The 26,606-nt window shown below is 38.8% G+C and overlaps 1 protein-coding gene across 1 annotated transcript; it reads right to left on the reverse strand.

Annotated features, from left to right (window-relative positions):
- Window positions 1-589: 589 nt before the first annotated feature.
- LOC134750550 (uncharacterized) lies at window positions 590-26,606 on the reverse strand. The gene is made up of 6 exons (XM_063685753.1): window positions 26,354-26,606; window positions 7,805-8,192; window positions 5,020-5,187; window positions 4,413-4,548; window positions 3,310-3,452; window positions 590-2,728 (listed from the first exon to the last, which is right to left on the reverse strand). Exons 2-5 carry the CDS (start codon window positions 8,028-8,030, stop codon window positions 3,317-3,319), a joined length of 666 nt encoding a protein of 221 aa, XP_063541823.1. The 5' UTR covers window positions 8,031-8,192; window positions 26,354-26,606; the 3' UTR covers window positions 590-2,728; window positions 3,310-3,316.

The raw sequence follows: 26,606 nt of genomic DNA on the forward strand, positions 1-26,606 counted from the left end.
AGCAACATAGACCTACGTGCATGTGCATAAAGTTCAATTTCAGTTTTGACATTTCGGTGACGTGGCGTCCGAGTGACGGCTTTTGTATTTGACACGGCGTCGAAAAGGTTAAGTTTCTTTCATTACCCGTCGTTGACGATTTATGTTACAAGAAATTAGTTTCATTTCGATTTATGACATAAATGTGAAATGAGATCCAAGTTCAATATTAAGAATATGTGTCGTTGTTGACTCACCGACAAAATGTATATGGGTGACAAGATCTGTGCTGTGTAGAAAATCCTAAAATTTTAAAGGATTTGCTTGGCTAGTTTTTAACAATAAACCAAATTTTAGAAAAGTCACATAGACAAATATATTATAATAGCTTATAGTTTTGTCTTGGCTAGTGTTTAATGGTAAATATCAAATGATATTTCGTATTCCGAAAAACTCATTGGTACGAGCCAGGACTTAAACCCGCGACCTCCGGATTGAAAGTCGAACAGCATATTCACTCGGCCACCACCTAAATATATGAGTATATGAGGTAAAGCTCAAAAACTCATAATAGGAACTTAATAATAAGGTACAAAATAAAAATACAATATAAATATCATTAGTATTTAATTACGGAAAATTATTACACAACAGTTAAGAAAAAAGTCCATAAAAAACTTATTCTAATGGCACAACTAATATAAATTATGACTAACATAATGCATGACAAATCTATGAAATTTAAACATTTGGGCGTTTTCTAAAATAAATATTGAAAACCTGATTCATTCAATCAAACCTGTACATTCTTGGGCTCATTGTACTCAGAATCGACAGCATTCTCCATCCTGCGATTAATAAAAGATGTCCCAAAATGTCCATTCCATTACTTCACGTTTTTGTGTAAATTTTGTGTAAATAGTGGAATGTACAAAGTTTTGGGACTTTTTTTATCATCAGAAATGAATATGCTAGTGATTCTGATTTGAAAGAACCCAAAAACACCAGGATCTGTGAGAATCAGGTTTTCAATATTTATTTTAGAAAACGGCCATTTATGTACATACATAATGTTTAAATAATGTTATGTTTTTGGACGTATTAAGAATTCAATTTACAACTTTAGTTAATCGATATGACTTTATCGACATGGCCACAGCCTCTGGTTCCTCATTGTAAATCGTACATAAAAATGTGTCTGTGTGTGTGAGGCTACGGTGACAGCTGGCTAAGACTTCATCTTTAGGAATATTATTATCTATGGTACAGCTTTGTCAATATCTGACAGTTATAACTTTGGACGGATAAAAGTACGTACATCGAGTTTAGATGACGTTAGTTATGTTTTATTTACATACCATTAAGTGTATAGGTACAGTCGCCATCAGATATATCGGAGCGGCCGAGGTGCTTAAAAATATCTGAACACGCACTCTAACGCCTTGACAATAGAGGCGTGTTCAGATATTTGTGAGCACCTCGGCCGCTCCGATATATCTGATGGCGAATGTAGAAAAACAAAAGCTGTCTCTGTTGGTCATAATCATAAACGTTAAAGACAAACTTAAGTTTGAGCCAAAATTCTGGATGACATATTTTTAATTAATCTGAAAAACACACTTATTGTCTTAAAATATTTGAGGTAATAAACAATGACATTATATAACTATAGATAGGTTTATAAGGAGCACAATAAATACTTCGATTTACATGTAGGGTCAAGGAGGGTACAGTAGCTCACTTATCCTAATTTCAGCACGAGAGAGGCGATACTTGGGCAACTGAGCCACTGTTTCCGCCTTGACCCTACCTATGAATGAACCTGTTTTTGTTAGTAATAATAATGTAAATTTTCGCATACCATTTCATCTTTGTTACACTCATTGTTGAACATAAGCTTGTCTCTCTCTCTCTCTCTCTCTCTGCGCGGGAGCTCGTGAGCACGTGCACAGTTATAGCTTGCCTTGATTTATAATATCATTGGTAATAAAATAACAGGGACTTCAAAACTTACAATCGACATAACAGGTATTTATTCTTCTGAAATCCAAGGAGATAAGTATTTTCCACCTTTTCATAAGTAATTTCTCTAAATGTGCCATTTTCAACCAAAAGGGTACTTATTGTCGCTTGTCAGTAAGGCGCTATTTCCATATAGCTTCAATTAGAAATCAACCTTATCGACAAGCGACAATGTGGTACCTTTTGGTTGAAAACGTCACAAATATCTAATTTATACAAGATAATATTTTAATGGACAGAATGTATATGAGATGAGTCTGTTATACACGTTTTCTACAAAAGCAAAATGCTCATTGAAAACTAATATCAGTAATATCCATAGAGATTCTTAGTAAATTTAAGTACAAAAAAAACTAAAAGTTTCTAAACATACTAAATTTTACTGTATTATAAATTACTACGCAAACTTATATCTAACGTTCAGCCTTCAAAACCTACAACTTACATTAACTCGACAAACAGCTTACATTCATGGAATTTGATGTTTTGAGCTAGTTTTAGTGATCATTTTAAAGCAAACGTTTTGTAAAGGGTCAAGGAGGGAACAGTGGCTCGGTAGAAAAAGACCTAGCTCACTCATCCTAATTTCAACACGAAAGAGGCGATATTTGGGCGACTGAGCCACTGTTTGAGCTGAGCCACTGTTTCCGCCTTGACCCTACCGACATTATTTGTGTGGTTTTATTGGACGGATTGGTTCCTGTTCAGTACTCTCAGCACTCGAGATCTGAAACAGAAAACAAATATAATTACAGGTATTTTTCCAGTCTCAAGGGGCCCACTGACTATCAGTCCGCCGGACGATATCGGCCTGTCAGTTAGAAAAAAAATTTGACAGTTCCGAACAACTGACAGGCCGATATAGTCCGGCGGACTAATTAGTCAGTGGGCCCCTTTATTAGACTTGACGGTTGAACTGACTCAACTATAATGACTTCATTACGAAACGCTTTAGTAAACTATAACGAATTTGACCAAACACGTATCGCCGCGGTCAAGAGGACAAAACCAAAGAATATAACAAAAGACATCGATGAGTACGACGTACCACGAGTTTGGGTTTGACATTTACGTTAGCGTCTGCGTGAACTCGATCGCATTCCCCTCTATCGATCAATACATCAGTGCGAGCAAGATGGCCTGCGATCGAGTTTACGCAGTCGCTAACGTAAACGCAAGTGTCAACTCGTGGTACCGCTATGTATATAATTGTAACCGCGAATGTAAAAAATGTATATAATTATATCAAAATAAATCAAATCGAAGCCGGACAGTTCGGTACCTTTCCTTGTGATAATAGGATCTTACCTGTAGGTTAATATAGCATGATAGCACCGTTGACCTTCTCCTCTAGAGCGGGAGCGATGGTATCTGCGTCTCGCTCGTCCGCCATGGCGACCATGATGCAAACGTTGTTAACAAACGCAGATATGGACGCGGCGACCACGAGCCTGCAATGTGATACATTTTTGGATTAGATGCTTGTATACCGACTGCTGGAAGGACTTTGCGCCACGAAGATCGGAATGACGTTCTAGTGTTCACAAGAAAATAGATCCTTTTGAGTGGTGCTGAGATTTGCTGAGCTACATATCCGCAAGACGCGACCTAAGCCCTCCTACACGTATATCCGCAACTCGACTGAACAACTCCACTGCGCATCGTGTGGCCGCATCTTGAAAACAAAGTTTCTACTTACGCGCTAACTACACGCTTCTATTATCAAGGCGCTAGTGTGTGTTCATATATTTTGAGCACGATGGCGACTGTACATATTAGGTACAGTCGCCATCAGATATATCGGAGCGGCCGAGGTGCTCACAAATATCTGAACACGCACCTAGCGCCTTGACAATACAGACGTGTTCAGATATTTGTGAGCACCTTGGCCGCTCCGATATATCTGATGGCGACTGTACTAGATGTAGTATCCTAACATAAGGCTCAAAGTCTTACAAAATCAGTAGCGTTTCGAGAGGAACTCCGAGCACGGCTCATTAGCAGTTTTCCTGCGAGATCGAATTAGAACTCACCAGAAGGATAACCCCAGGTCAGCAGTGCCGTCAGAGCTCCAGGTGTTAACCAGCTCCTCGACAGACATCACTTTGTGCTGCAACCGTAGGATACTTCCTACTCCATACTGCTACCTATATATAGCGAGACTCGCCAGAAGGATAACCCCAGGTCAGCAGTGCCGTCAGAGCTCCAAATGTTGACAGGTCCTCGACTGACAACACTTTGTGCTGCAACCGTAGGAAGTACTCCATACTGCTATAGCGAGACTCACCAGAAGGTTAACCCAAGGTTAGCAGTGCCGTCAGAGCTCCAGGTGTTGGTCAGGTCCTCGTCTGACAACACGTGCTGCAACCGTAGAAGTACTGTAGCATGGATGCTGCTATAGCGAGACTCACCAGAAGGATAACCCCAGGTCAGCTGTGCCGTCAGAGCTCCAGGTGTTGGCCAGGTCCTCGTCTGACATTACGTTGTGCTGCAACCGTAGATAGTACTCCGTCAGCCATACTGCAATAGCGCCGAGAGTGAAGAGTACTGGAATGACAAATAGTCTGGTAAGTTTTATGGCATCATCAATGGCCTTAAAGTCTATTGCAGACTATAGAACAAGTCATAGTGGCTAAATAAATGAGTTGAGATGTCAGTTTCGAGCTGTCATTTTAATGATCACATGGATTTCCGGTAAAACTTTAAAATGGTAAAGTCGTCTCGAGGATATATTTTTGTTGTTCGATCGATAGCTATTACCTTATGTAGTGAATTAACGTGGAAGTATGCAGCTAATGAAGAAGCTAGCTGGACTATATACTATTGCCTACTGACCTGCCAGCGAGTTGCTGATGATGACCGGCCGCGGCATAGCGCGCGTGCGGGCCGCAGAGCCTAAAGCAGCCATTACACTGGCTCCACCACATGATACTAGTTCTGCCTCTAGTTGAACTGCTGTGCCCATCCAAGCCCAGTGAGCTGGGTCAGTAGCTGGAGTATATACTGGTATGTACTGACCGGCCAGCGAGTTGCTGATAATGAGCGGGCGCGGCATAGCGCGCGTGCGGGCCGCAGACCCCAGAGCGGCCAGAACACAGGCACCGCCACATGATACTAGTGCTGCCGCTAGTTGAGCTGCTGTGCCCATCCAAGCCCAGCGCCGTGCCGGGTGAGTGCCCGCTTTTACTGAAAGCATAATATTCATTATTAAGGTACGTCGAGATCTGGTCATTACGTTGCTAGCGCGCCACTTTTCAAACAGCATTTTGCAAACAGGCGCATTCGCAGCGAGATCGCCGGATATGTGCGCACTTTTGAAAGCTTTAACTTATTTTGCGGTGTCTCTCGATTGAAATCAATCTTAAGTTTAATCTGAACTAATTCTAGGTGTCCGATTATTTAGATTGACATCAAAAGACTAAATTACTTATGTGGAGAGAAACAACACTCTTGTTGAAGATTACAAAATGCTAGAAGCTAATTTAACCAAGCTTAACTTCTGCAGAAGAACTACCTCATTCTATATGTGGAGTGCTGATGGAGTGGAGTGATCTGGCCATTCTGATACATATTTTGTGGCGCATAAAGCATACTTTGTATCAATCGCTCTTAATAACGATACACGGCGTGGGAAGAATGTGAATTTCGTGGATGCAAATATATTACACCATTTGACAAATATGTCGAAGACTTTTATGTCCAATATAGGCATATTGCAATCCGCGTATACATGCCCAGTGCTCATTGCAAATGTGCCAAAATGTCTTGCTATTTCCATGGATTCACAGTGAAAAGTGCAAACCCATTAGTGAGTATCATGAACCATAAGTCCTTAACCTGTTAAGTTAGTTGGTTTCATAAAATGGAGGGCAGCTTTACGCCACGGGCTGATAGGGAACATAGGCGTCTCGATGAGGATTATCCATAGGTCCTATCCAATTAATAATGGATTATTCGATGTTTATGCCATTATTTTTTCTTCCTATTCGCGATTCTGCACAAAATGAATTCCACGCAGCTGAATTTTATCACATGCGTTATTCTTCACACTCTCCGCCGTCTAGCACTTTTGTAGAATCACATTGATAAGAGTTGCGAAAATTGTATAAAAATAGAATTGTGTGAAGCATAACGCATGTGATAAAATTCAGCTGCGTGGAATTCATATTAAGTAGAATCGCGAATAGGGAGAATCAATATTGTGAAAAATGAATGAGTGTGAACAATAACGCATATGATAAAATTCAGCTGCGTGGAATTCATATTGTGTAGAATCGCGAATAGGAAGAAACAAGATTGTGAAAAATTAATGAGTGTGAAGAATAACGCATGTGATAAAATTCAGCTGTGTGGAATTCATATTGTGCAGAATCGCGAATAGGAAGAAAAAATAATGGCATAAACATCGAATAATCCTTAATAATTATATTAATAGGTGTAACATGAAATTGAAAAAACCTTCTTCCCAAAAAAATAAGGAACCATTTTTACTTTACATTAACTTTAGTCGGGGAATATAAGGGAACCTAAACATTCTATGACTCTTCTCTTTCCGCACAAACTCTATCAAAACTACGATAGTATTTCTTACGTTTAGGTACTAAATCGTAAACCTTATAGCAAAATCGACATGATAGGTAAGGTAAGTGTGGTAGTTGTTGTCGCCGTAAAAGCGTCATGGCCCAGTATATTTTCGTGCATAAAACATTTGTCCTTTTTCATCGAGTACCTAGTGCGTAAGAGAAGAACGATAAACACGGCTGGCCTAGGCTGTATGTAAAGATTAAGTTTCATCGCCAAATTCGGCAACCTATGTATGTCCCACTTCTGGGCACAGGCCTCCCCGAACACGGGATAGCCCGAAACCCCGTGTCCATATTAGTCACCACGCCAGCCTGTTACGAATTCGAGACTACACACCTTTGAATGCAAGTTCTATCACGAAGTTTCCTTTCCAAACAGCGACGGATAGTTGTCAAATGATGTTTCGTACCTACGCAACTTACAAGAATCTAATTAATATTTTTTTCAAGATGTCCGAAGGTTAAGAACAACTGTTAAGTGGCATTCGGAAACCTTAATAAAATCTAACTAGGTATAAGAACTGGGGGCTGCAAGCCGCACAATAGTGCTCGTTCATGCTTTGACAGGTCTGATCATGAGTAGATAATTTAAAGAATGGAAGTTCTCATCAGACCTCTTGCATCAACATTGTCCTTCATTCAAACCTAATTGGACCGAATGATTATTTCACGACATCTGTACTGGCATGCCACGTTAATCTCATTATGTATGTACGACTTTTTAGAACTACAGGCTGTTTTGAAACATGCGACATTAAAAAAGAATGGAACATTTGACCGGACGATTATCACGTGAGAGCATGTTGCATAAGCTTTACTAAATGGTTAATGTAGTCAATCATCCAATTATATGATAATGGTTTTGTTAAATAATACGTTATTTAATTTTGATTCAGAGTAATTGAACTGTAATGATTAAAAACGGTATGTGCTCTTGGTTTTTTTATACACCGAGTGTGACAGAGACTTGGTTAAAATTAAAAGCAGTAGGTATCATGTGGCTAATGAAAATTGATCTAAAACTATTAACGACGGTCAAAATATATGTGATTTTTGTAATCATATTTACAGTAATATCATATTGGTCAGATTAGCCTACATTTAAATCATTATTGAACTGAGTTATCGAATTATGTAAAAGAATAACTCCTGAATACGTATTTAGTTAAAACGACTAACAACTAATGCCTAGACTAGACAAATACCTCCAAAAAACTTACCACTAAAATTATGACTCCTCCATCCATATCCGAAGTTGAGCTCCTTATGCCCCTCAAACAAACCGAAGCTGATCCTGCCCTCAGAATCCAGAGGATTCGACGTCCTCCTCGCCCTCGCATCTATCCAATGTGTGGTCCCCAAAGATGCCACAATTAGCGCTATACACAAACACGACCCGAAAAAGGTCGCGAAAATCATCGACCGCTTGAACAAGTTCAACTTCATCTTGTCCACTTTCACTTAGTTCACCAATCCACCGCTAGATGCCGTTGCGTCACATTTTATTCCACAAAATGGCGGAGTTTTTGCGCGCCAATTGTTAAGCGATTTTCTAATTTGAGTTTACGCCATTGTACGGGTTTCTCGAACGGTCCCACGTTAGAAAAGCTGAAACAATAAAAAAGAAAATTGATTACGTAAAAGTCAAGTTCGTTAGTGTTAGCTAATTGTTAATTTGAGGCGTGTGTTTGAATTGCAAATGGCGATTCAATTTCGCACGGTGAGTGAACGAGTGAGGTTAATTTGAATCTTTAAGTATGCATAGACGCTAGATTACGTGATGTTATTTAAATTCGTATAAGTACAGGCATTGTTGACATGTTGACAATAAGAGGTATTGTATATTTATAATAAATATTTATTCAGCAGCGTTCAAGGAATTCTGATGAATCATATTTATTTGTAAAAGAAAGAATTAAATCAGAAAATTTTAACAGCAGTAAACACGATAAGTTCCCTAAAATCGATTGGAAACGCTTAGTGCATAAGATTCAATTATAACATTAGCAGCCGTATCGTCATTCAGATTCACGAGAAAAAATATCCGACCGAATAGTCCGACCGTTCCTATGGGATAGGTACCTATGTATTGCCAAGCTGGTGCAAACGTAGCGTGGTCGGCGGAGTCTGAATGAAATTCAATTCCGCATTGCATATATGTATTATATGTCTAAAACCTAATTTTATTACAGGATATGCATGTCTGGAAATGGGAGTAAGTAAAAAAGTAGGGTGTTCGGGATGAGGGAGTCGGTACACAGTAGGGCTACCTTGTGTTAACCATATTTTAGCCGACTACAAGATTTAAAAAGATCCCGATGCACTGAGAACAGCTTTTTCGAAATCTTTTTTAATTAGGTAATATTCCTCGATTTCTCGAAGACTGGGGCGATTTGGGTAGTTATTGTTTCTTTGTTTCAAAGGTTACAAATTTCAAAGCAGATGACAATGGGACCCTTGGCCATCTGGTCAGGATGTGATGATCAGATCCTGGAGAGATCAAGGGAACTCTTCAAATGTTATAGGCTTACCTATAGCGATTTGTGTATTTTTATTGTACTTATATTTAGTAGCAATAAGTAGCATCTGTCAACCCGTAACATTTTTACTTTTCTTTTGGCGTTTGTCGATGTACGATTGTTATCTTGGCTAGCCCCCTTGGACTCTAACACGTGTAACATCTCCGTCTGCATTGAACTAGCGGGCGGGTATCCCTCCCCTTTTATTCTATAACGTGTTTATTTAATTACACATTTCCTTCGACGCGCTAACACACAACGTTTAGCGCCTTACGCAATCATTCAAATCTCGACCTTAATACAAAATCGATAAGAACTAGTTTTTAATAATAACAATCACACGCGACGGTTAAGCCTGTATTATTAACCCAGTACCATACTGACTAGATTTTGAAATCGAAACGGGTTCTTTTGTCTCACTTTTTGTAGACAGATCCGTTGGCCGGTATTAGACAGGTCTGACAAGTATTTGTTATCGATGTGATATTTGAGAAATTGCAAAATTCGACAATGTCCACATACCTCCGATAAGACACGTAAAACTGAGATGAAGGTGTAGTCAGTTGCTGAAAGAAGAAGCCCCCTAGCTGGAACCAGGTTCCGTAGACAACATGCGAATCGCAAACGCTACGTAGCGAACGAAACGCAACTGTCACTGTCGCACTAATATAGAAGAGTGATAGAGACACAAAGCGATTCGACGGCGAAGCGCAAGCGATCGTCACCTTGGCTAGGCCGGCTGGAATCTTGAACTATTGCGGCTGACGCCATGGACCTGATGTAGGCCACCCCGTCACGGCGGAACCCGTCCCAATTTCTCGACTATATGCCGTCATAGAAAGACTAGGCGTCTGACCAACTCTAAAGGCGAGCAGTACGTGCTTGGTAGGACTCAAAATTTGGTGACAGGCGAAAAAAACAAATGATTAACGAATGAAACATACAGGTGGAAATAATATTATAGATAAGAATTCCAAATACGACTGACAGTTTCATATCTATACACGACACACGACTGTTGTTATGTATGCGGCCTCACACTGTGGAATACCTATATGAATTGATGGAGAAAGCAATAAAATACAAGCAATACAAAATAGGTGCCCGTCCCGATTCCTAGCGCACGAACGGATCATGTATAATTCATCGCTCGCTATGGGAAAGTCAGATCGGCGATAACATGCGTAATTGATCGACATTTTCTACTTGTGTACTATAGCTGTGGGGCATTTGAATTCGCAAAATAATATGAAATCAGAAATCATCGCATTTATTCGTGGTAAACTATAACATACAAAAAGTATAATAACAACAAAGAAATATAAATATAAAATAAATAGTTTACCACGAAATGGTCCCGCCTCAGCCGTGGTAAACTATAACATACAAAAAGTATATTAACAACAAAGAAATATAAATATAAAATAAATAGTTTACCACGAAATGGTCCCGCCTCAGCATAATGCTAACCCATAAGTCAGCGCTGATCTATGATGCTTGATGTTTTTTTGTTCTGAGAATTAATTCATATTACTTATTAGCAGCGTTGGGCGGGACTCTAGCTACATCAACATATATACAACTATTCAATATCAAGGGATATACCTACGTACAGATCTGTCCGTCAGATCGCGATCGGTTTGGCAGATGTGAAAGCACATGTGTGTGCTGGAGATCTATCCGTTGACATATCTGTGCCCAATTCCCGCCACAGATTTGTCCGTCAGACACATCAGACAGTACTATTATTTACACCCAAAAGCGTGGGAAGGCACCTACAAGATGAACGACGATCTGATCAAAATTGCAGGGACAGGTTGAATAAGGTCAGCACGTGACCGGCTGCTGTGGAGATCAGGGAGTCCTTTGTCCAGCAGTGAACGTCTTTCGGCTGATTTGTTGATGATGATTTACACCCAGTTATAAAATTGAATAGCCACTTTATAAATTAATTCATCCATAATAGGTGCATGCAATTTTGCAGTTCTACAAGTCTCGTAGATGAGCTTTATGAACGATTCCCAAAAAACACATTAAAACGATCATACTCGTATTCAAGCAAGCATAACTAATAAAACAACAGTACAGTAGGTTAATCACACTCATCGCAGTTTCGTCCATTTGCCCATCGACCCATGGTCAATTGATTATGCATTGCATAGTTGGAAGACCGTTAATCATGAGTTGTAGTCAGGTCATGAAACATGAAGCTAAGTTATGGAACCGTTTTACTAAATGCATTCAATCTAATGACTCCGATCTGAACTGTCTGGAGTGCGTCTGCTGACTTGGCAGCGACAGTGTGACAGTCAGTCGCCACGGTGGAACCCGTCCCAAAATCTCTGGTGGTTGATATCCTTGAAAGGCTATAAGCGCCTCTGACCAACTCTAAGGGCGGACAGTACGTGCTTGTACCTCTTAATTATTTAACAAAATAATTTGATATGTTCCCTAGTTGTATTTAAACTTGATATTTTCATAGGAACTTGACGTTAATGGTGGAACTTAAGTGTTAACAAATAGTTTTGAGCATCTCGTCCGCTTAGCTACTTCTGCTGCTGAGTGTACATGTGTTACGGTTACAGGTTATACACGAACGGAACTGTTAATTGCAGCAACTGTACCTCAATTGTTAATTATTGCCCATCGGCCACGGGCTGTTAACGGGATCGATCCGTTATGCATAACATTAAATTTTACCTCCATTTTTGGAAATGTAAGGTTATGACGCATATATTATGTACGAGTAATACTTTTGGTTATGAAATTGAATAGAGGTGTAAAATTTAATATCCGTTCAGGCGCTAAAGTAAACGCTGAATAGATAGACGGAATATCGTTGATTAGTTAATGGCGACAAAGGAAGTAAATAATATAGGTATTTCAACTCATCATAGTGACATAGGCCATATAAAGTGCCATAACTTGTCAGAAATCTTTAAAAGAGATCTCATGATCTCATACTCATTCTAAGTATTTTGTGTACAGTCAAGTGTAATAAAAATATGGGTGCATACAACTTACTCAAAAATATGTCCCATAGTTCTTAATTCGCTTACATAAGAGCTATGGGACATATTTTTGAGTATGATGAGTGCACCCATATTTTTACACTTGACTGTGCTAACAGCACCCTTTATCCAAACATTCAAAGAATTCTGAGCGCCTAACGCAAACCGGGATAATTTTTATTTCGTTATATGCCTCCAATTTCGATTTTCTATATGTTCGTATTAGGCGCTCTGAGGTGGACACGGCTCAAACGGCCCAGATGCCTTAGTCATCAGTTCAGCAGGTTGCAGAACTCACAAAACGTATCATGCTACCCTTGGCCAAATCCAGAACATGTCTACTTCAATGGTTGTCTGTCCTACGGTAGACATGACCACTATGACCAGCTCATTGACAAAGCATGCTCATGCATTGGGCTATGCCGGTAACTTTCATCTTCAGCTGAATACGATAAAGATAAAGATAGTTTATTATTCAAGTAGGCATATTACAATGCGCTTATGAACGTCAAATAAAGCTACGCCGGCTCTAACCCTACACCTTTGCCCCGAGAAGATTAGAATCTCCCCTCAATTGGAGGAGGGTACGACTGACTAAATTATAATAATTATCATATTTGGCACCTGACAAATCAATTACCTACCTGCATGTCGTGTCAAATCTATACGTGCGTAAACACCCGGTCCGTGACTTTGTCCACATAACGACACGAATAACAAATACTCATCTCAGCTCGACCTTCGTATGTTACGCATATGTATGTACTTTTACATACAGATGTGTACGCGTGCCTACATTGAAATGCACGTACGCCATTTTGAAAATGAGCGAGAGCGGTCAGCCATGCTTAACGCACCATGTCGATAGCCGTTACGTGTTAACATGTAAGATGAATATTAAAAATAGGACCCTTCTCTGATGGAAAGCCACATTTGTGTTGCACGTATTACAGCTAACAAACTCCTTATGGCACCGAGATAAAATCTACGAAAGATCAGTTAAATGTGTTAGGCCCACATGCACCATTCCACCATCCCGGGGTTAACCGGTTAAACCTGGAGTTACCATGGTTACTAGTACAATTTGACACTGGGTTAACGGTTTAACCGCTTAACCCCGGTTTAGTGGGATGGTGCAAGTGGGCCTTACTGTCAGTTGATGTCAAAGACATGTTGACATATTTGCACCTTATGCTTTTATAACAAAAGCGAGAATTGTATACATGTCTTTGATATGGATAGTATGTCTAAGGGGCATTTCCTGTCGGAAGGTGACAAATATTTTTAGTCGAATTCTGACCTTAGTTTAGGCTTGAAGGTAGGATTAAAGTGGGGGAGGTATGGAAGCGTGACTGAGGGGGAAAAGGATGTACGGTTGGAATAAATTATAGTGTGCATGTGGCATCAATAAATTCCACATCTGTTTAATACTTATACAAACTCAAAACAAGCTCTAATTAACCTTTATTGCACAAAAGAAAACCTTACAGTACGAAAGTTAGACTTAATGCCATAAAGCATACTCTACCAGTCAACCTTAAGTCAAAGCAGAGAGATTGTGGGCGGTAACAACAAAAAAAAATCGAAATTAAATAGTAAATCAATCATATGGGTTTATCTTACTTCGTCAAAATTGTAAAAATGGAACACTTATACATATTTTCGTAATTGCATGTAATCGTATCTAGTGACAGGAAAAGTATAATGGCAAAATATTGCCAAAGGCAGGTTTATTTATTCCACAACCCGACCCTCAGTTAATGAAATACTTAGGCAACATAACTGACAGAAGACACCTGCAAAAACTATAGTGTCAGGGTGGCTAGCCAAGGTCACAATAGCTTGCACTACGACAACGAAACGCTTTGGATCTATCACTCTTCAGTCTTCCATATTAATCGCGACAGTGACAGTTGTGTTTTATTCGCTACGGAGCGTAAACGATTCGCATCTTGGCAACGCACCCTAATTCGTCCGTGAACAAGCCACTAGCGCAAGCAACTAACTTAAGAAAATTGCAACTATCACTAGCAAATTACTTAGAAAACAAAGTTATCAATCTAAGAATGTTACGGCAATGTTTTAGAAATCCATCGCTCTCCAATAGAAGCGTAACGGCCATTAAGAGGCCGAACCAAAATTGCCCATTTCACTTACAATTTTCTTGCGTGTCTAGTTACATCTGAAGCGTGTAATGTGATTTAGACTTTGTGGCGATGGGGGAAAGTTGATAATTGAAAGTTGTGATAACTATGAGACAGCATCTTGGAAGGACAAATTACGAAGTAATTAGCGAGATGGACTGATAGGTTACTATCACTGGTTTTTTTTATGCGGGTAAAAGCATAATCTATGCATATCGTAACTGTTCGGATATTTCCATGTTCGCTGTTCTTGATACCAACTTTTAGTTTAAAATCTTACACAAAGATACACAGACAAATAAGACAAATAACATTTTACAGACCTTTTCTTAGTGACAAGTAAAAAACCGGACAAGTGCGAGTCGGACTCGCCCACCGAGGGTTCCGTACTTTTTAGTATTTGTTGTTATACCGGCAACAGAAATACATCATCTGTGAAAATTTCAACTGTCTAGCTATCACGGTTGATGAGATACAGCCTGGTGACAGACAGACCGACGAACAGACAGACAGACGGACAGAGGAGTCAGAATTGGGTCCCGTTTTTACCCTTTGGGTACGGAACCCTAAAAACTTCCAAAAGCCTTCGGTGGTTAAGGCTGGATTCTGCGTCTTTAACGTTCACAGCTGACGTCATAACCCCTAGATTAGATTTATCACAACATGAACGCCATGGTATAGTAAAATATTAGAATGAGGCGTTACTTTAATATTAAAACAAAAATATTACTTATGCTATTTTATCCGCAAAATAAGAACGTCCTAGTCAATCAGTGCTATTAACACGTTATAGTTACTTGCGTATTTTTGCATGCAATTAATGTTATCACCCTCCCACCGGAAGAATAAATACGCAAATAAAAATAAATATATCAAAACACCAAAAGTAGGTACAAAACTCGACACGTGTTTCGCTTCTTAACGAGGCATCCTCAGCAGATGCTGAAGATGTTGACGGCGTGTCGGTGTGGCTGGCGTCCAGCAACGGATTCCAGAGTTCCAGACCATAAGTACGTAATTAATATTTTTGTTTCGCCATGGTATAGTCATCTCCTACTTTTGAAAAGCATAAAAGTCATCCGTACGGGCATCAGCGCACATCCCTGACGCACTGCAGTGCCAGATTAGGTAGAGGACGTAAAAACGTAAACGTAAAGCTTGTTAAATACAAGTAGGTAACTCTATTGTCTCCTTTTATGTTTATTTCGAGGTGTTTGTCCAACAGTAGGTCTGTTTGTTGTTGTTACATAAGCTGAACAATGGTTTAGGTGCTCGACCAACCCGTCACGCGTTTACGAGGCAACGGAGACTAAACGAGGCAGCCGCATTCCTAATGCTTACTAAACTCAAATCGAAAGGCGTATTTCCGTTTGTCCCCGTCGCAATGTACAGCGGCGGTCACGCGCGTGGTAATGATTCTTATGAATGCATCTATTCCCATCCCATCTGTGCTCGGCGGGGCAAATGGGAAAAAGTACACTAAATTGAAGGCGTATCCGAACTATTGTGTCTAGATTGCGAACATTGAAATTCGAAATTTCGATATATGCCTCTCTATCGCTCTTGCACATAGAGCGATAGAGAAACGAATAATCGAGGCATGCCATTTTCGATACATTGTGGCATTTAATAGATCGATTTAATTTATCCTAATTTTGTTGTAAGGTTTGAGGAGCCCATAGGGCCTTCCTAAGTCAACGCAGTTTTATTTTATTTTAAGAGTCTAGTCACTGCCGCGTCGAGTTCTTTTGAATTTGAACTCGTTACTCGAATTTTCTGTAGAAACTCAAGCCTCCTAGAGAATGTTTAATTTATTGCAATAAATTACAAGACGCACTAACTTCTTTTATTTAATTAGTTATTAGCACATTCAAAATTGATATTTTTTAGTTACCTACCTTGTACCTACTCAAGTTACGGATCTAAAGGTCTGGCTACACTGGCCCACTTCACTTGCGCCCGCGCAATACTCATGACAATACTCAGGTTATGACATCGGAAGCGTAAAAGGCAATTGTCTCGGCGTAATCCGTTGACAAAATCACTGGGAAGCGGCTGTAACCATCTACTTTTTAAAATAGGGCTTATACGCCATTGAAAACTGTCTATTTTAGGCCATTTTGTATGAAGTGGTAAACAAAGGAACGAATGCTTACCAATCTCGATAATTGAGCGTTAAAATTTCCCTTTCCTATTGATATAATCGGGTGTAGACAATTAAAAAATGCTCTGATTTGGTCGGAGTTGATACCGCTTTTATTTTCTTTGTTTCGTGCAAAACTAAATCATAAGTTAAGTAGGTACTTTTCTTTGCAACCTTCCCACCAAAAACATTTACATGTGTAAAATGATGCCAAGAGAGACCATATGGTTCGCACTGTCAAAAAGTTATCAGATCTCATCTAGAGCAAGCTTCTAACTCTTCATTCCCTAAGTCTACAAGCCCTAACTTCACAAACACCTCTCGCAATTAATGCACGTCCCCTTATTAAAATGTAACTCTATCTGAACTCTTAGTTTGTAGCCTTTTGTTAATTTCTGAAAAGATTTTGAAATTGTTAACCGTCTTGAACAAAAGCAGATAATTTATCTCCGGTTTGCCTATTACCTAAGTTTGACGCCTAGTTTCAGTGTTAACTGTGAAGTTTCTATAACTTAGGACTCTTTTCGTTACTTTTCCCCTGCTGGCGTAGTTCAATAAGCAAATATGTGGTATTTTCTATAAAAAGGGACCTTATTGTCAATGGCGCTTACGCCATTATAAATAATGCTCCGATATAAATACAATGCCGCGCGACGCTGTGCGGCGTAAGCGCCATCGACAATAAGGTCCCTTTTCATAGAAAATGCCCCATATATGTGACGTTTTCAACTAAAAGGTACCACATTGTCGCTAGTCGATAAGGTTGATTCCAAATTGAAGCTTTATGGAAATAGCGTCTTATTGACAACCGACAATAAGTATTAAGTACCCTTTTGGTTGAAAATGGCACATATGTTTATCGGCATTGACATTCCACACACAGCTATTGCAATTCAATAATAATGAATAATGACAAGCACTTTCGCTACGAGGTACTAATAATGTGCCATTTTCAACCAAAAGGGTACTTATTGTCGCTTGTCAGTAAGGCGCTATTTCCATATAGCTTCAATTAGAAATCAACCTTATCAACAAGCGACAATGTGGTACCTTTTGGTTGAAAACGTCACAAATGCCCATCGTGTATGTCAAACAGCCCTTGCGATACGTGTAAACGCGTCGAATCTCAAGTTAGAAAGTAGAAAGTACTAAGTGGAGAACATTACAAATTACTTGTAATAATATCTTGTATAACGAAGCGGCTAAGAATATATCCGCCGGGCATATATATACTACATTAGCAAAGAGGATATAATATGATAGAGCGGTACTGTCATAGTAAATTTTGTAACCACAGTAACTTCACTGCCATCTATCGACACACTTTAAAACTAAAAATGAAGATTTATAAAATTACGATAAAATGTATTTAAATATGTTTTTTTTTTATTCGCATTCATTATTATGATTTTGATTTGACCCATGTTCTTTCACTGATAAGTATGCGTTAAAATTGTTAAATAACGAAACCGTCAACGCCCTCTATACGAGAGTAGGCCAAAGGTAGTGGCGCCATTTGATCGAGAATCAAATTTCCGTGATTTTCGAGGCACGTTTTTTTGCTTAGACTGTATCCATCTATTACGGAGTTACATCTATCATTGACATTAGGGAGCCGGGAGCATAGCGAACTTTTTTGTAGACCAATGAAAGAGAGTCAATCTGGAGTCAATCCCACCATACATCTCACACTCATATATGCATCTTACAAAATCAAGGCACCTAAATGCAAACCTGCTCTAATTCACATGCGTAGCTTCGCCAAGATTAATACTGAATCTCTTTTAAAAGACGCCGCTGCTATCGATTGGTCTCCTGTGCTCTCGACCTCGTCAACTGACACTAAGGTCTCTCTCTTTAATGATGCAATTTTAGGGCTTTTCAACAAACACGCGCCTGTTCATACAGTGAGAGTTAGGCGTCCGCCGGCTCCTTGGATCACTGAGGACGTCCGAATGGCAATGAGGAGGAGGAACAGAGCTTTCGGGCTCTTTAAACGTGACCGCGCGGATGACAACTGGAAACTCTTTAAGGCAGCACGTAATCGTTGCAACCAGGTGGTACGTACAGCGAAGCGGCGTTTTATTCACCGTAATGTTTCCTCTTCGTCTATGGCCGATGTTTGGAAATTTCTGCGATCTCTTGGCCTGGGAAAACCCCCCAACAGTTTTAATGGCAGTTCCTTTTCTCTCAACGACCTTAACAGGCATTTTTCCTCCGCTCCTTCAATTGACACCACTATTAAGGCCACTACTCTTTTGAACATATCTTCTTTGCGTTCTCCTGCCACAGATTCCTTTTCTTTCTGTCCTGTCTCTGAATTTGACATAAAGGTCATTATTAAAGCTATCCAGTCAAAAGCCGTAGGTTGTGATGATGTCAGTCGTTGCATGATTGTGTCAGTCCTCGACTGCGTACTTCCTGTGATAGCTGACATCATCAACTCTTCACTGGCCTCTGGTGAATTCCCTTCTCTTTGGCGTAAAGCTTTTGTGATTCCACTGCCTAAAATTAGTAATCCCACCACTCTCAGTAACTTTAGGCCCATTTCAATTCTTCCTTTCCTTTCGAAAATCGCTGAAGCGGTTGTTCATAAACAACTTTCGGTCTTCGTTTACTCGCATAACCTTTTAAGCCCTTTGCAGTCCGGTTTCCGACCAAGTCATAGCACCAGTACTGCGCTTGTTAAGGTAACAGAAGACATTAGGCGGGGCATGGAGAATCAAATGGTCACGGTCCTTATTCTTATTGACTTCTCTAACGCATTTAATACCGTTGACCATGACATTCTCCTTGCCTTGCTCAAACATATCAGTGTCTCTGAAACAGCCCTTAACTGGATTGCTGCCTACTTGCGGGGGCGCCAGCAGGCAGTTCGAGTCAACCGGACTTTGTCTGACTGGTGTGATCTGGCAACTGGCGTGCCTCAAGGAGGTATCTTATCTCCACTTCTTTTTTCCACTTTTATCAATTTTATTACACCTGACCTTCGCTCTTCCTACCATCTGTATGCTGACGACTTGCAACTCTACGATCAGTGCTCCGTGACTGACCTCCCAACTTGCATTGGTAAACTTAACCTGGACCTTTTGCATATCCAGCAGTGGTCTGAGAGGTTTGGCCTCTTTGTAAATCCGTCAAAGTGCCAGGCTATTGTTATAGGTAGTTCCAGACAGCTTGCAAAACTAGACTTGGACGCACTTGCACCTGTAAGCTTTAACGGCTCCCCAATAAGATTTAGTCAGAGCGTTAAAGACTTGGGTGTTCTTTTTGACAATACCCTGAGTTGGAGGGCACAGGTTACTGAAATCAGCCGTAAGGTCATGGGCTCACTTCATTCTCTCAACAAACTGAAACACTTTTTACCGATCAAAACTAAAGTTGCATTAATGAACACCCTTATACTGCCCATTATTGATTATGGTGATGTTTGTTATCCGGACTTAAACGAAGAGCTTCTCGACAAATTGGATCGCCTGATGAATAACTGCATTCGCTTCATTTTTTGCCTCCGCAAATATGATCACATTTCTTCCTTTCGCTCTCAGCTTGGCTGGCTTCCAATTCGACAACGTCGCAATATTCGCTTGCTTTCCACTCTCTTTTCTGTGCTTAACGATCCACACTCTCCTGAGTACCTCAAATCCTTATTTCAATACTACGGCATTTCTCGCGACCGCCAACTTCGCTCTTCTGGCAATATGTCTCTGTCCATCCCTTTTCACCGAACCGGGTTCATGTCGTATTCGTTCACTGTGCAGGTGGCGCGCCTTTGGAACGGACTTCCTTTTAACATAAAAAATGCGCCAAATAAGTTCGCGTTCAAAAAATCCTTACGTGCTTTCTATGCTAGCGGAAAGAAAGTTTCTTAGTGTATTTTTATTAGTTTCATAATGAGTCTCGTCGTTATTTATATATATATTATATATGTATATTATATTTGTATATATATGTGATTATATGTTATTTTTATTTTATTTTTGCTGTTGTATTTGTAGCACCGCCCACAATTTCTCTGCTTAGCCTTAAGGTTGACTGGTAGAGAATGCCTTATGGCATTAAGTCCGCCTTTTGTACTGTAAGGTTTTCTTTTGTGCAATAAAGATTAAATAAATAAATAAATAAATACATAAGGTTTATTTCTATTTTTTATTTTAAGGTTCACCAACACATCTATACAAACATTAATAACATGCTGAATGTATAATTACTGGTAAACACCACATGCGAGTAATTAAAAAAGCAAAGCAAAGGTTGTTCTATATCTCATAAACTGATTTAGCAGCGTTTTCGATTAAAGCTCCTAATAGCCAGCATGTTTTTTTCCGACATCATTAGCAAACATCGTCATATTAAAGTCTTAACAAATTATACACCTAAACCCTCCTTTAGAATCACTATAAGTATTGTTGAATGTAGTAATGTTTAGTTTCGCATATAGATGTCGCTGTTCTATCGGCTACTTCGCGCTGTTAAGATTTTTCCACAGCCCCGTATATAGTAAATTTGGTTTCGGAATAAATGAGTATTAAGTTGTCAAGTGAAGTGTTTCATTACAAAAGGTAGGAAGTGCAGTGCAGTATAGTGAGTGAACAAGTATTGATAGGTGAAAACAGCTTGAAGTTTTTGAGTTTATCGCGAACATACAGACAGACAGACGCGGCGGCGGACTTGATTAGTGATAGTTGATCAGTAAGTTTCAGTGTAAGTAAATACATAGTTATTTATTGATTTATAAATACTATGAAAACGGATTATATCGCGTATATTGAATTTATAATACATCCCGACGTTTCGAACCCTTTACATTGTTCGTGGTCAACGGGTGACCAGGAATTATAAATACTAGTAAGTATGTACCTGAAATTACTATAGTTGGTGATTTACTCTTTTCGACGACTACCTACAGTACCTTAACACCAAAGAGGATATAATAAGATAGAGCGGTACTGTCATAGTAAATTTTGTAACCACTGTAAATTCACTGCCATCTATCGACATACTTTAAAACTAAAAATAAAGATTTATAAAAATACGTTCAAATGTATTTAAATATGGATAAATGATTTTTTTATTTGCATTAATTATTTTTATATGATTTTGACCCATGTTCTTTCACTGATATGCGTTAAAATTATAAATAACAAACGAAACCGTCAACGCCCTCCATACGAGAGTAGGCCAAAACTAGTGGCGGCATCTGATCGAGAATCAAATTTTCTTGATTTTCGAGGCACGTTTTTTTCCTAAACAATGTGAGTGTTAGGCCCTAAGCTTCTATCTTGAGATCTATCGTACGTAGGGGTTGTGAACTATGGGTGTGGCATAGGCGGCAGAGGATGGAGTAAAACAACTGGAGCTCTTCTATATCAGATGCAGGAGGGTCGAGGTCGGAGAGGTTCTTCTTTTTCTTCTTGGAGAGGTGTTAAAGACTGTATCCATCTATTAGGGAGTTATATCTATCTTTGTTAACACCAAAGATAGATATAACTCCGTAATAGATGGATACAGTCTAAGGAAAAAACGTGCCTCGAAAATCAAGAAAATTTGATTCTCGTTCAGAGGGCGCTACTAGTTTTGGCCTGCAGTCGTATAGATGGCGTTGACGGTTTCGTTTGTTATTTAACAATTTTAACGCATATCAGTGAAAGAACATGGGTCAAAATCATAAAAATAATTAATGCAAATAAAAAAAATCATTTATCTATATTTAAATACATTCTATCGTATTTTTATAAATCTTCATTTTTAGTTTTAAAGTGTGTCGATAGATGGCAGTGAATTTACTGGGGTTACAAAATTTACTATGACAGTACCGCTCTAGTATAAGTTACTATGTTAACACTGAATTGGAAATGTGTTAAATTAAGAAGTATGGCAGGGAAACAATGCGTAACGCAAGGAAAGTGATAAGTGGTAAACAGATCCCATTTTCTAACTCGCCAGCTCTTAATTATCACTGCAAACAATTATAACAGAATTCCACACATACTAACATTCTTTCAGGCTATTTTAGACCTATTTCAGACGTAAGTCTGTACTAATATGATTCTGTTTTGTTTGATGTTGGTTTGAACCAGTTCAGTTTCTTGTGGGAAATGTGTGGTTAACTGGTTACACAGAAAATTGTCTTAATCAAAGATTTCAAAAGTAAAGATAGACTCCCGTGCCTGTAAGGCCCGTCTTTACGAAGTAATATACAAATTATAAATCTTATTGGTTGAAGAGTTGTTAATTATAAATGTGCATAGCATTTTTTTTTTACTGCAGGTGTTAGGACAAGCAAACAGCCACTTATTACAGTGAAAAGCATTGGGAAAACCATAGAGTAACTTATACTAGAGCGGTACTGTCATAGTAAATTTTGTAACCCCAGTAAATTTACTGCCATCTGTCGACACACTTTAAAACTAAAAATGAAGATTTAGAAAAATACGATAGAATGTATTTAAATATAGATAAATGATTCTTTTTATTTGCATTAATTATTTTTATGATTTTGACCCATGTTCTTTCACTGATATGCGTTAAAATTGTTAAATAACAAACAAAACCGTCAACGCCATCTATACGACTGTAGGCCAAAACTAGTAGCGCCCTCTGAACGAGAATCAAATTTTTTTGATTTTCGAGGCACGTTTTTTCCTTAGACTGTATCTATCTATTACGGAGTTATATCTATCTTTGGGAAAACTAACTTGCCTTGACATAATGTTAAATGTAAACAAGTTCGTGGAATTGGTTGTGTAATCTTTTACACATGCTGAATGTGTAAGGAACAAGTATTGCCTAAAGAGCCAAAACTATTCAAGATCTAATGTAGGTACATTTCTCATACAGTCAATACTGCCAAAGTGGCCAAATACATTGCCCCGAACCTTTGCTACTAGGCTACTACTATAGAAATACCTTTGCCCATCACTATCTATTTGTTGCTGACCATACATATCGACAAATACACTCAAAATTAAGCTTTGAAACGATAATTATCATGTTAGTTATAGTTTCATAGTAATTGATTTGATAACAACCTATTGCAGAAGTTTTTTTCAAAAAATACATTTCATATGCTTTCTTCTTTTAGGGAGATGGCTAACAAGTAAAAAGTCAAGTTTTCATATAGCCTCATAATTCTTTTTTGTTTGAAACATCTTATTTGGAAGTTGATAAAAATGTACATCTGTATCATCTATATACAGGCTGTCCCAGAAGTACTACGTCACACTGACACCGGAGGTAGGTCAACTCTAGAAGAACAAACCTAACCAGCCTAACATGACCCCAGTAAAAGTTGTACGGTTTTCGAGTTATTACCGAAATAAATAAATAAATGAGAATTTTCCCCTTCGTTACAACATTTTTAGTGTAGGTACTAAAATCGCATCGATAACTCTAAAACCATGCAACTTTTACTGGGGCATGTTCGGCTGGGCGGAATGCCTATCTGCATTACTCCACGTAAAAAAAATGGTTGTCTGTAAAGTCGGTTTACGGACGATAATTTTGCGTGATAACGTCATAAGAAAACATTGATGAAAAGGCCGTAATGTTACCATGGAGATCTGTCCACAACGTTACTATGGAGACCTGTCCACAACGTTACCATGGAGATCTGTCCACAACGTGACACTTTTTCATGCATGCTACGGGTTCATCGATTTATAAGACGTTGTCACGTCAAAAAAAAACGGTTCCTCTTCAGTTGATCTACCTCCGGTCAGGGACCGGACAACCCTTTCCGCGATAAAACCCTTTCAATGGGCGACACTTAAACACGGCTAACACATTGAAAGACTTTCCCTTTTGAACTGCAAGCCCATTCATACCCTTACCTTTGACTAACCCTTACCGAAAAGCTAACCAAAAATAAGGGTAGCTCTTAATAAGGGTTACCCTTATCTTTAAGCGCTTGTTATAAAGGTTTCCCTTTGCGTGAAAGAGACGGGATTAGTATATATCTACGGTAGTGTATGAAAAGGAAAGAAAATACGTGCCTAGTCAAATAACGCCGCCGTCGCCGCCGACGATCGCTCGTATTCGAAGTAATGTGTGCTTTATGAACAAGGTAGACGACTTAAATTAGCACGCTTATAGGAAAGCCTTTTATAAGGCTAACCCTTATAAGCAATATGCAAGGTGTTGGTGAGCGGATGATAAGGGTTTTGTAAGGGTATTTGGGCTACCGATTACTCAAATGTGGTAGCTTTATATAAGGGTTTTTAAAACCAAAACAAAGGGTTTCGTCTGGCAAAGGGTATGGTGAGTTAAGCCTTATGCAATACCCTTATAAAACCCTGATAAGGGATAGCGGGCCGGTCCCTGCCTCCGGTGTCACTGACGTGGTTGTTCTGGGACAATATCTAGTAAACGTGACATTTGGAGCTCATCTCTTTAATACCTCTTTAATAATGATTAATATCCATAAACAATAGAAGGAAACAAGTCATAGATTTGCATAACCAGACAGCATAATGGGAGGTCATTGATGAACCTCAGATTGTATGGGTCAATTATCTCTATGTGTACAAACAATGCTTTTGATGGTAGTGATTTGGGTAATAGTTTAATTGCGTTGATTGTTGGAGATCATCATGTTTGCGTGCATAAAGATATACAGGTAAATTACTTCTAGTTTGTGATTAAATCTAAGTTCAATTGTATTTGAAACAGTTTTGTAAAACTTCCTTTTTGTCTGACACATTCTATCTTACGTTACGGACTGGGGTGCGAAACTCCTAGCTTGCTCTGAGCAATTATTAGGGTTGACACAACTCGATGTCCCTTTGCGTGCACGACTTATAATTCGTCTAATATTATTAGTGTGTTGCCATGGTAACCCATACGAGTTGACAGTTCACGGAGCGTTAAGCGAGTGAGGTATGACTGTCGGACTTTGACTATCATTTCTGACTTTTCTATTGCTTTCATACAATGGGTCCCATATAGACATTAGATCCTAAAAACACACCGGATTGATTAGTACCATTAATGAAAATTTGTCATCTAGCCTATATTAATCTAATACTTTTTGAGAAATGGGCCCCAGTTTGTGGACTAATATTATTAGTATAATTCCATTCGAGAAATGGGTCCCTGCTACTCTTAGCAGGGACCCAGTTCACAAATGGTATTGGCACAGGATAAACCACTACTTGGTACCCAAGAAACATTACAAGTGGGCAGAAATGACCGAGGACACGTCGGCGAGACGATCTGGCTGACTTTGCGGGATTAACATGGAACAGACTTGCTACTGACAAACGAAATTGGAATATTTAAGATGGCCGTTGCCCAACAACGGGATTATTTGTAAATTTTGTAACACCTATGCATGTATTACTAGGCTAAATAAATAATGGCTATTGAAAATAATATAATTTTGAATGTATGTTGACATTGTATTAATTTATGCATGTTTGTAAAGTAAGGAAATTTTAGATTTATTAGACCTAGGCAATTAAATTAGTGGCCAAACTTTTAGCTGAGCAGTAAATAATAATCATAGAATAGTTTAAAAGTAATAAAACTCAAGATATGTCTACCCTAAAGAAAAGATTTAGTTAAATACTAGCTTCAGCCCGCTACTTTTCTACATAGGAAACCATATCTATGCCTACCAAATTTCATATAAATTAGTTTCAGTGGTTTAATTTAAGCATGAAGAGGTAACACACAGACTGACAGCGTTTAAAATAATGTATATACTTATAAATAATAGGGATTATAACTATTCCGGCAAAAATAAAGATAACCAAAACAAACTACAATAAAACAGATGCTCCTACTGACGTAATAAAAACGCAGGAAACACTACAAAACAAATAGAATAACTAATTAAAACCAAGGAATGTTGTAACGATGTGGCGAACCACGTAATTATTATAATTATTCGTAAATAGAAAGTGGCATGTAATTACGTTTAAACGCTTTTTTATCCTTAAATCCCACTTACCTGTATGAAACGGCCTTGTTGAGACTTTCCAACTTAGGATGGGATGTAACTTTCTGACCGAGATCGAATGATCTTAAAATGTTACAATATTAATGACACTTAATTGAAGCTTTGCTTTAAAATTAACTCTTTATGAATGAAGCAATAATGTTTTGATGACGATATCGTTTTGTAGTACACAATTTCGCTATTGGAATGGAAGTAAAAATGCAACAAAAACTTTCTTGTGTACGCGTACGTCGAATGATAACTT

Source organism: Cydia strobilella, chromosome 20 (assembly GCF_947568885.1).
Source record: "Cydia strobilella chromosome 20, ilCydStro3.1, whole genome shotgun sequence".
Lineage (NCBI taxonomy): Eukaryota > Metazoa > Arthropoda > Insecta > Lepidoptera > Tortricidae > Cydia > Cydia strobilella.

What these genes read in the sequence shown, in the direction of transcription:
- LOC134750550 (XM_063685753.1), bottom strand. Translation starts at nt 8,030, where the DNA reads ATGAAGTTGAACTTGTTCAAGCGGTCGATGATTTTCGCGACCTTTTTC. An exon ending in GAGGAGTCATAATTTTAGTG is followed by an intron (nt 5,188 to 7,804) that starts GTAAGTTTTTTG and finishes TTATGCTTTCAG; the next exon opens with TAAAAGCGGGCACTCACCCG. An exon ending in TATCAGCAACTCGCTGGCCG is followed by an intron (nt 4,549 to 5,019) that starts GTCAGTACATAC and finishes TTGTCATTCCAG; the next exon opens with TACTCTTCACTCTCGGCGCT.